Below are 12,747 nucleotides of genomic sequence, written 5' to 3' on the forward strand. Positions count from 1 at the left end.
TATGTATATTATATATGTGTATTATATATTATATATTATATATATGTATATTATATATTATATATATATGTATATTATATATATATGTATATTATATATATTGTATCATATATTATATTTATATATATATTATATTTATATATGTTATATATTATATATATGTTATATATATATTATATTTATATGTTATATATATATTATATTTATATATTATATATATATATTATATTTATATATTATATATATATATTATATATATATTATATTTATATATTATATATATATTATATTTATATATTATATATATATATTGTTACGGGTGCGGTGGCTAATCACAACGCCGTAACACAGTATTGGCTATCGTAAGCAAGAGTAGGGAAAAGGTTTTGAGGGAGAGTTATAAAAATACAAGAAGCAGGTATTTTATATAAAAATAGGGAATTTATTAAAGACACAAAACATACCAAAACAAGATAGGCTGACAGAAATATTTATGAAAGTAGTATTTAAACAGGACAAAAGGGATGAACACAATATTAAAATATGAGGGAAAAAGGGTAACAAGAGGAAGGTAATTATAGTGGGGAAAACTAGGCAAAGCAATAATCTATTCTCGGAACTTAATATATAATATGATATTCAAGACGTTTGGTCAAATGATAAACAAAAGTACTTTACCCTCCGTCGTAGTAATAGGGATGACCAAGTTGGGTAGTAGATGGATTCTGGTGATAGTGGGTTGAGGTTAAAGTTCTTACGATGCCTTTGAACAAATCCGCCGAAGAGAAAGGCTGCCTGTGGAAGCTACTAGCTCACTCTTTCTCACTGCCGTTAAGCTGTTACTCCCAGCGTTTTATATTCATAAGGGAGTGTATATTTCTTAGACCTCTTTTTCTTTCCTTTCTTTTCTTCTTCTTCCTAACCTTTCCTAATTCTATTTTTAGGGATGGGGACAACCTGAATGACCCTAGGTTCTGTACTCAGTCTATTCAAAGTCAAAGTTAATACTACGCCTCTTGTTACACTTCCCCCCTTCAGAGTAAAAGTTTTGAGTTACAAATGAAAAACTTTTACAACAACAATAAAGGCAAAAATATATCAGTAGTTACATAGTTTTGAGTTACAAATGAAAAACTTTTACAACAACAACAAAAAGCAAAAAATATATTAGTAGTTACGTACACATGATTTTAAGGCAATTAGTTCCAACAATATTCTGTAAAATAATAAGTCGGCAAAGGAAAACGCATTAGTAACATTATACTCTAAATAATGCGTCTGCAATAATATTGTTTTTTCCTTTAATGTGTTTGATGGTAATGTTGTATTCTTGTAGGAGAAGGCTCCATCTTGTCAGTCTCTGATTTTTGTTTTGCATCTTTGCAAGGAAAGTTAATGGATTATGGTCGGTAAAGACCAGAACAGGGTACATGGTGACGCTGAGATAGAAGTCGAAGTGTTGTAGTATCGTCAATAATGATAAACATTCCTTTTCAATGGTTGAATAGTTCTTTTGGTGAGTGTTCAACTTTTTGGAGAAGTACCCAATTGCTCGGTCGATACCTTCATCATCCTCTTGGGTTAAGATACCACCCATTCCGACATCACTGGCATCAATTTGTAGTTTGAATTGTTTTGTAAAAACTGGTGTTGCGAGAGCTGGGCCCTCCATGAGTGTTGATTTTATTTTGTTGAAAGCCGCATCACAGGTCTCACTCCATTTGTATTTTACATCCTTTTTAAGGAGGTCCGTGAGAGGACCTGCTATAGATGAGAAATTTTTACAAAATTTCCGATAAAATCCTGCCATACCGAGAAATCTCATTAATTGTTTCTTGTTGGTTGGAATAGGATACTCGAGAATGGCATCCACTTTTGCGGTGATGGGTTTAACTTGTCCTTGGCCCACAGTATGGCCTAAATAATTTAATTTTGCATGACAAAATTCACTTTTGTTTAAGTTCACAGACAGGTTTGCCTCTTCTAGCTTACGGAAGAGTTGCCTTATGATGTGTAAATGTTCGTTCCAAGTCATACTGTACACGATTACATCATCAATATATACATCACATCCTTGAATATCTTGTAGAAGGGAATGCATCATCCTTTGAAATGTTGCTGGTGCGTTTTTCATTCCGAATGCCATAACCTTGTATTGGTATAGTCCATCGGGAGTCACAAATGCTGAAATTTCCTTAGCGTTATCGGTTAAAGGTACTTGCCAATAACCTTTCATCAAGTCGAATTTACTGACATATTTTGATTTGCCAACTTTGTCGATACAATCATCAATTCTGGGAATCGGGTATGAATCACTTTTGGTTACTGCATTCACTTTCCGAAAGTCGGTAACAAATCTGTAGGTGCCATCGCCTTTTGGTACAAGTATACAGGGAGAACTCCACTGACTGTTGCTTGGTTCAATAATATCATTTTCCAGCATATACTTGATCTATACCCTCAACTGTTGAAGCTTGATGGGGTTGACTCTGTAAAAGTGTTGTTTGATGGGTTTTTCGTCTCCCATTATGACGTCGTGTATTGCAAAGGTAGTTTTACTAGGGACATCAGGAAAAAGATCTTTGAAATCACTGACCAAACCACACATTTCCTTTTTATTCTCATTTGGCAAATGTTCAAATTTTTTATTTAAATTAGCTAGTATTTCCGAGTTTTTTAGATGACTACTCTGTCCCATTTCCTCCTCTCTGACAATTGTATTTTCATCGTTATTTACATTTTCAGATGAGGTTATTTTTGTAATATTAGTTACTGCTGTAACTGGTTTACCGATATCTAACACATTTCTGTCAACGTATCCTTTTAGCATATTAATGTGACAAACTCTTCTCTTTTTTCTTCGATCTGGGGTGTGGATGATATAATTTACATCATTTATTTTTTTCTCTATTTCATATGGGCCAAAATATCTTGCTTGTAGGGGATTATGTGGGATGGGTAAAAATATTAAAACTTTGTCCCCACTTTCGAAGGTACGTTTTTTACTATTTTTATCAAATATAGCCTTCATTCGTTTTTGGGAGTTTTTCAAATTTTCTTGCGCTATTTTCACGGCCCCGTGTAATTTCTCTTTAAAATTTGATACATAATCTAAGAGATGTAATTCATTTTTCTCCGTTAGCCATTTCTCTTTTAATAGCTTTAAAGGTCCCCTCACAGTATGTCCGAACACAAGTTTGAAGGGGCTAAATCCTAAAGAGTCTTGTACAGCTTCTCTAGCAGCAAATAAAACAAAATGGACGCTTTCGTCCCAATCTCTATTATATTGATAACAGAATTTTTTCATCATGGACTTCAGGGTTTGATGAAAACGTTCGAGAGCTCCCTGTGATTCGGGGTGATAAACACTGGATTTGTGTTGTTTAATATCCATCTCATTCATTATTTGTTGAAATAGACCAGACATAAAGTTTGTGCCTTGGTCTGATTGAATGGCTGAAGGAATTCCAACTAAACAGAAAAATTTAGTTAAAGCCTTTACTATAGTCTTAGCTTTAATATTTCTTAACGGAACAGCTTCTGGGAAACGAGTCGACATACACATAATCGTCAGTAAATATTGGTTTCCCATTTTTGTTTTAGGGAGTGGCCCAACACAATCCACTAGTACTCTACTAAAGGGTTCTTCGAATGCTGGTATAGGTCTGAGTGGTGCGGGCGGAATCTTTTGATTAGGTTTTCCGACCATCTGGCATGTGTGACACGAGTTACAAAAATTTACCACATCACGCTTAAGTTTTGGCCAGTAAAAATGGTTTAGAATTTTTTCATAGATTTTATTTATTCCTAAATGACCTGACATGGCGGTATCATGAGCTATTTTTAGTATTTCTTGTCTATAAACCTTTGGAACTACTATTTGACTTATTACCTTCCACTCCTCATCCACATTAGCATCTAGTGGGCGCCATTTTCTCATTAAAATTCCATCGTTCATAAAAAAACACTCCCTAACTTCTTTTGTTTCCGTTTTTGGTAAGGCGTTATTTTTGAGGAGACAAATTTCTGGGTCGTTCCCTTGTTCACTTATAAATTGGTCCCTAGTTAATTCATCCGTTTTATTTTCTTCTGGGAGATTTAATTTTATTTTTTTACTCGTATTATTCTGTTGTTCTAACAGGTGGGATATGAAAGTTTCGTCAAGTCGTAATTCATCGTTTGGTATCTCTAGGTGTTCCTTTTCTAGTCGTTGTTTTCTTGTGGTCGCTCTGGTAATAGCGCATTCCGGGTAAATGTCGATGCGTTCCTCCCCCACTGTTTTATGGTTTACTACTATCTGGTCACTGACAATGGGATCAGCTATTACTCTCCCTCCAGCTAAATCATTTCCTAGCAGCAGCGACACTCCCTGAATCGGTAATTTGGGTCTTACGCCCACGATAACTGGGCCAGTTAATAATTCCGATTTTAGGTTAATTTTGTGTAGGGGCGCTTTATTTATAGTCATTCCTACCCCTTGTAATAATACAATATCTCCGGTGAAGGTAGATTTCGATAATGGAAGCACGCCTTCTAATATTAAAGTTTGCGACGCGCCAGTATCCCGCAATATTTTAATCGGCTTGGCTTCTTCAGGGTCGTTAATATACACATAACCCTGGGATAAAAATGGCTCATATCTTTTCATGTATGAGTTTTTTTCTTTCTCGCTTCTCCCTAGCTTTGGGGAAGAAGACTGGTAAATACTATCGTTTCTCGTTTTGTGTGTAATAAAGGCATGTGGTTGAAACTTATTTTCTTCCCTTTTCCTTTTTAAGATCCGACACTCGGATATAAAGTGGTTATCTTTCTTGCAATAAGAGCAGAATATTTTATTTTCTCTCGGAACGGGTGCGGGCGGGACCCTTTGATTATAATTTTTATTAAATACGTTAGGAACACGCGGCTCGGTAAACATTTTCTCTTCTGTACGAAGGTTTGACTGGTTTTTTGTTATTTTATTTCTTTCCCAACACCTGTGGGTTAAATTATATGTATCCGCCATTATAGCTGCCTCCTTAACGGTTTTAATTTCTTTTTCGTCAACTCGCATTTGAATTTCTTGTGGGGCGCATTGTTTAAATTCTTCGATGAGAATAAGTTGGCGTAAGCTATTATAGTCATTATTTACGTTTTTCGCTCTAACCCATCTATCGAAGAGGTCTTCTTTTTCTCTGGCAAATTCTACATAAGTCTGCCGCTCAAATTTCCTATACTTCCGGAATTTCTGCCTATATGTTTCGGGTACTAACTCGTAAGCATTTAATATGGCGTTTTTTATTGTCTTATAATCCGCGGCATCTTCTAGACTAAGCGCAGAGTAAACCTCGGCGGCTCTTCCCACTAGCACGGTTTGTAATAAGGTTGGCCAGTACGCATACGGCCAATTTAAGTTTGCTGCGATTTTTTCGAAATGAGGGAAATATTTGTCTACTGTTTTTTCACAAAAACTAGGCACTAGTCTAACATTTTGTGCTGCGTGAAACGATGAAGCATTAGACTGTTGACTTCCATTACCATGTAATTTAAGTCTTTCCAGCTCTATTCTCTCTTGCATTTTTAGTTTTTCCTTCTCTAGTTCTAACTGTAGTTGTCTCCCCTGCTGTCTCTCCTGTATTTCTAATTTCTTTAGTTCCAAGGTGAGTTGCGTATTATTTTGTCCGTCTCCCTCGCTTACGGTAGCGGTTTCTAGAAGGTTGTTTTCTATTAATATTTTTTCTACGATACTTTTTATTTCGACCTTTTTCATATTCGGGTCTGTATCTATTTCGAAGAAATTCGCAATTTCTACTAATTCTGCTTTTCGTAGTTTCTGACTTTTTCGCCCAGGTCGGCTAAACTTAAAAAATTCTCTACAGAAAAAACATGATAATAGAAGAGCCCACTTAGTATGTCAAATGGTTATTATAATTTAATTTCTCTTTTTTCTAGTACTTTTGCGAGTGAGAGCCCTCCCAAATTATCTGCACAAATCCCGGACACGAGCCCCCAACTGTTACGGGTGCGGTGGCTAATCACAACGCCGTAACACAGTATTGGCTATCGTAAGCAAGAGAAGGGAAAAGGTTTTGAGGGAGAGTTATAAAAATACAAGAAGCAGGTATTTTATATAAAAATAGGGAATTTATTAAAGACACAAAACATACCAAAACAAGATAGGCTGACAGAAATATTTATGAAAGTAGTATTTAAACAGGACAAAAGGGATGAACACAATATTAAAATATGAGGGAAAAAGGGTAACAAGAGGAAGGTAATTATAGTGGGGAAAACTAGGCAAAGCAATAATCTATTCTCGGAACTTAATATATAATATGATATTCAAGACGTTTGGTCAAATGATAAACAAAAGTACTTTACCCTCCGTCGTAGTAATAGGGATGACCAAGTTGGGTAGTAGATGGATTCTGGTGATAGTGGGTTGAGGTTAAAGTTCTTACGACGCCTTTGAACAAATCCGCCGGAGAGAAAGGCTGCCTGTGGAAGCTACTAGCTCACTCTTTCTCACTGCCGTTAAGCTGTTACTCCCAGCGTTTTATATTCATAAGGGAGTGTATATTTCTTAGACCTCTTTTTCTTTCCTTTTTTTCTTCTTCTTCCTAACCTTTCCTAATTCTATTTTTAGGGATGGGGACAACCTGAATGACCCTAGGTTCTGTACTCAGTCCATTCAAGGTCAAAGTTAATACTACGCCTCTTGTTACAATATTATATATATATTATATTTATATATTATATATATATTCTATATATATATATTATATATATATTATTATATATATATTATATTTATATATATATTATATTTATATATATATTATATTTATATATATATTATATATATTATATTTATATATATATTATATTTATATATATATTATATATATTATATTTATATATATATTATATTTATATATATATTATATATATTATATTTATATATATATTATATTTATATATATATATATATATATATATTATATTTATATTATATATTATATTTATATTATATATTATATTTATATTATATTTATATTATATTATATTTATATTATATATATATTTATATTATATATAAGTTTATATAATATATATATAAGTTTATATAATATATATATAAGTTTATATAATATATATATAAGTTTATATAATATATATATAAGTTTATATTATATATATATGTTTATATTATATATATGTTTATATTATATATATATGTTTATATATATATTTATATTATATATATATTTATATTATATATATAAGTTTATTATATATATGTTTATATTATATATATATGTTTATATATATGTTTATATTATATATATATATATATTTATATTATATATATAAGTTTATTATATATATGTTTATATTATATATATATGTTTATATATATGTTTATATTATATATATATATGTTTATATTATATATATATGTTTATATTATATATATGTTTATATATATATTTATATTATATATATATATATATTTATATTATATATGTTTATATTATATATATATATATATGTTTATATCATATATATGGTTATATTATATATATGTTTATATTATATATATGTTTATATCATATATATGGTTATATTATATATATGTTTATATTATATATATGTTTATATTATATATATGTTTGTATTATATATATGTTTATATATATATTATTTATTAATAAATATATATTATATATATATATATTTATTATATATATATTATTTATTATATATATAATATATTATATATATATTATTTATATATTATATATATATATTATATATATTATATATATATGATATATATATATGACATAATCATGTTGACACAGACGAACCACCACATCATTAGAGTTAAGCAACGATTAACCTGGCTAATACTAGATGGGTGACCATTTGGAAATACTAGCCGCTGTATAAGGTTACAGGAAAGCATTACTGTCAAAGAAAAAGTTAGGCACCTCCTTCTCTTAGTCTCTGGGAGACCTTTGGGCCAGTTCATATTTTTTTTTTTTTTTTACAACAATGATTATATATTACTATTATTGTAATGGTATTCTATTCGAAAATGATGTGACATCAAAGGTAGGTCACTCTCATATTTTGTCTAGAGTTGCCGGATTGGCTTTTTTAAAAAACATTTTTATTTTTTTATTTTTTATTTTTTATTTTTTTTTCCTTAGAAGCAGTTTTGCCTGCAAAAATTGTACTTGGCCATTTTTTCAATGTACATAGCATATGGACTACGAGAATAACAATCAGAATACTATACAGATGAAAATTTATCAAATAGATTCTTTATATTATTGGTCCCCTGGGAAAGGAGGGATTGGATCTAGTAATTCATTCCCGTGTGTTTGTTTGCATTTTTCCCCCAAAAAATTTTTTGCACAAACAGTAGTCAAGTTGAAAAAAATTTTTTCCAGAACAGATTTTCTGGGATAACTTTGCCCCCCCCCCCCCCACCCCCTCGCCAGGGGCTATTACAGGAGTAAAAAAATCGTTTGTCTGTTCGTTTGTTTGCATTTTCTCAATAACCACTCCTAGAATTTTTTTTGTTAAATTTTGCACAAACATTAATCATGGTAAAAGTAAATTTTTCACTTGTGGAAGGAGACACCCACACGCTCAGCTTGTTATATAGATAAGCAAAGCTTTTTCAAATTATGAATCGTTAATTGGCATGAATAATCTAGTTTAGGTTTTGTAAAAAAAATAGTTTCGCAAATGTTTTTAAAAAATGTAACGGTTTATTCAAAATGCAGATTTTTTTTTTTTTTTTCATAAACATTCTTTTTTGTGTTTTTAATAAATTTTTGTGTTTTTAATAGATATTTTTGTTTTGGTTTTATAAACATTTTTAAAACTTTTTTAATAAACATTTTTTTAATATACATTTTTATAAACATTTTTGTTTTCATATATATTTTTTGCTTTTATATACATTTTATTAATAAACATTTTTTTTTTAATATACATTTTTTTTCAGTAAACATTTATCAATTAAAATTCTAGTTTTTCAACCCATATAAGAGTTTTCATTAGGAAAATACAGATAATATATTTCTTTTAAGTGGCATGTTGTCACTTAGCCATAGTCTTCTGTTCTTATTTAACATTGTTTGTCTGGTTCCAGTAGTTTATTGCTCTGTTATGCACATGTGAATTATTAATGAAAGTATTTCCACAGTTTAAATGCATTTGAAATTTGAAAATATATCGGTTTAAAGACCAATCAGAATGCAGATTTAAAAATTTTTTTTTTTTTTAATGCAAATAAACATTTATTTAAATTGTAAGATGTATATATTAGTGCTGGGACGATTAATTCGAATCAGAAATAAAAATTAGAACTTTCTAGGGTATCAAAATCGGAAAAAAAAATTGTGCCAAAAACAATTCTTTCAATTATCTTCTTTTTTTTCTTTTTTAATATATCTTTGTTTAAGATTTAATTTTCCATTTTTGGTACTAATGATAAAATAATATTTAATTATGTATTTTGAACTACCAGTAAAACTAAAGTCTATAGCACCCACCCACACACACATCTTTTCATTTCTGAAAAATATATGCAAATATTACATGAATATTTATGTTAGTAAGTCAAAAAAATTTATAGCTTAATATTGAAATCTTTTTAAAGAATCGGAGTTGGAGATTTTTAACAGAATTAGCAGTTGTATCAGAATCTGGAAAATATTGGAATCATCCCATCACTAATATATATACATACATACATACATGACAATCTTTTGTATCAGTCAAGACATTATAAGAATAACATCTAAGATGAGAATCGTAATCTGAAAAATCTATGATTTATTGTCTTTAATTGAATTTCAATATGTCTCTTACTTGGAAATTGTTTCAGGTTCCACTATGCAGCCAGGACCTGGGATGCTGTGAAGAAATCGCCACTGATGTCCGAATATAACAGGCTTCTCCCCTGAGCTGCAATCTGGTGATCCGTAGAATGTGCTGGACACTTGCTCCATCCAAGCGCAATGGCCACCCCCACCCACCCCCTAATGTTTACAATGCGGAGTCGAGAGTGACAGGCTCTCTGTTCGCTGTGGACACTTGTCTGGTGGTTGTTTAATGGCTATTGACTAAACTCTGGTGAGGATGTGTCTGTCCCACCTGTTGTGAAGGTTAGGTGTACTTGCTCCTGAGGCTCTCACTAAGGGGTCACTTAAGGAACTGCAGCAGCAGCAGTAGCAGCGGCCCAGGGGGACACTGGACAGTGGAAGAGTAGAGTGAGGAGACACTCTGACATGTAGATGGTGTATCTTCCATTTTCCTCACCAATTTCCTCCTCCCCTCTTTATTTTCTCTCTGTTTCTTCTTCTCTCTCTTCCTCCTCTCTTCTTTTTCTCTTTTTCTTCTTTCTCTAATTGTAACGGTAAAGGTAGCTTAATAACACTGTTTATCAAAACGATTGATGACGCAAGCATAAAAGTAGGCGTTTTGACATAATTTAAGATGTAATATTCATTCTCACTTGTCCCCTCTAATCTTTTACAAATATACACATTTGTGTAAATTCAAAGAGTTCAATAAAAAAAAAATTTCTTTAAGGTCAATCAATAAATACTGAATTCAAATTAATATTTTGACAAACTGATATCATTATTTTTTAAATTCTGTAATTCTGCCCTTTTTTAAATGTTTATTTTTTTTATGGTCGTTTTTAATTATTTTCTCGACAACTCAATCATATATCGTATGAAATAAACATTGTATCTAGCATTGTAGTAAAAACAGGGGGTACAAAAAAAATAGACGTGATAGAGAAAAACTCTTCAGAAATTTGAAATCACCACATCAAACATTAGTAATAAAAAAAAAATAAAATAAAAACCACCTTGTTATGTAATTGTTGCAGAGAAAATATTCCGTTTTGTATAAAAAAAACAATACGCTCCTCCCTCCCCGGTACTTATTTAAATAATTTTTACTGCTTATTTAGATTTAGAATTACAGTTCATAAACAAAACAAAAATACAAAACAATCTTTTGAGGTATGTACTCGTCATGGAACGAAGTTATGTTCCAAAAATCATGTAAATTGATCAAGTAATAATTTTTTTTTTTTTTTTTTTTTTTTTAAAGAAAATCAAATTTTAAGATTTTTAATGATTAAATAGTTTTAATTATTTTCAATACAAACAAAATCTTGGTAATTAAATTAATTATCGCTCTTAAATTTTAAAACAAAATAATGACTCCCTGCCTCCTGCTCACTTCCTCATAAAATTTGATTTTCTTAATTAAAAAAAAAAACAAAAAACATACTACTTGATCAATTTACATGATTTTTGGAATATGACATCATTGTTCTGTGACGAGTACATATATCATACACACTTCAATTTTTTTTGTTTTTGTTTTTAACAAAGTGCAATTCAAAATAAGCATCTATTTTTCTTATCTTTTTTTTTCTTTTTACACCAAGTTCACCCCAACCCTCTTCTACAAGACGAAATTCTTATCACTAAGACTTTTTTATCACAAGGAAATAAAAAAAAAAAACGTCCATCAAATTTTCAGGCATTTTACAGTGAAGTCAACAAAATGAAAAAGGGTAAAAAGAAACAAATATATAACAAATAAATGTTCCCAAAGCAAGGTAAGTGTTTCTCTTTTATGTGGATAAATCTTTTGGTGTTTAAAGTGATTTATTTTTTTATTTTTACTTTTTTTTTTTAAATAAAAAAAAATTGTTAAACATACCATGTTAGAATGGAAAAAAAAACCCCAAAAAAACAATGGCAACAAAAATGCAGCTATTAAAATATACAGTACAATTGTACTGTATATTTTAATAAATATACTTATTTTATGCTTAATTTTAAGCATAAAATTTTCACCCAATTTATGAAAGTTGTTAGCTGAATTTTTGTTGACTTTACGTTTTTGTTTTGTTAACTTCACTGTGAAATGCCCAAAGTTTCCTTTAAAAATATCTTCAAATAACAGATAATACAGACTCTCACATACACACACCTAGTAAACAAAATCAAATAATTTAGAATTATGTTCCTTTATGCTCTCCATCCTGGCAACACAATTTATCAATTTTAGAAAAGTCAAAAGAAAACACTGGTACTTACATAGTATTCAACACAAGTGAAAATTGCAGTTTCAGATAAATTAACAGGAACACTTTTTGATATACTTACATATGGTGCAAAAATGATATATCTACACCAAAAATTAAGAAAAATAATCTAGTATAATGAAAAATAAAAATCAGTTTTATCATATTTTACAAATTCACTATTGAGAAAAGCAGAAATCTGCACTTGTACAGTTTAATCAAGCGCATTAAAAAATGAAAATATCGTAAAAAAAAAAAAAAAAAAAAAAAAAAAAAAAAAAAAAAAAAAAGGTTATATTCTACGTATTCGTTTTGGATTGAAGATCTCCGAAAAAAATTTCACTTAATTTGATTGAGTAGTTTTTTTTGTTTTTTTTATAGTGGAAAAACATGTTTTTATGACAACACGTTGAAGGTAGACATCTTTCTTCCTAAAAATGGGATCATAACAAATTTTTTTTTTTTATGCAAAAAAAAAAAAAAACTACTTGATGAAATTAAGTGAAATTTTTGTTCGGAGAACTACTTCATTCCATTAACGGATACGTACAATTTAAAGTTTTTTTGTTTTTTTTAATGTCTTCATTAAACTGTAAAATTCCTGTAGATCATCGGGAGATAACTGTCATTTA

General features: G+C 30.0%; 1 protein-coding gene across 1 annotated transcript in view; it reads left to right on the forward strand.

Annotated features, from left to right (window-relative positions):
• LOC145248895 (nonsense-mediated mRNA decay factor SMG9-like) overlaps window positions 1-10,716 on the forward strand; it is a 66,549-nt gene extending 55,833 nt beyond the window's left edge. Inside the window, exon 13 of the mRNA XM_080110666.1 lies at window positions 9,887-10,716. Coding sequence (XP_079966792.1) covers window positions 9,887-9,965 — 79 coding nt within the window. The 3' untranslated portion in view covers window positions 9,966-10,716. The remainder of the gene's footprint in view (window positions 1-9,886) is intronic.
• The last annotated feature ends 2,031 nt before the right edge of the window (window positions 10,717-12,747 follow it).

This window comes from Euprymna scolopes, chromosome 27, assembly GCF_053919585.1.
Source record: "Euprymna scolopes isolate OS-2025 chromosome 27, ASM5391958v1, whole genome shotgun sequence".
NCBI lineage: Eukaryota > Metazoa > Mollusca > Cephalopoda > Sepiida > Sepiolidae > Euprymna > Euprymna scolopes.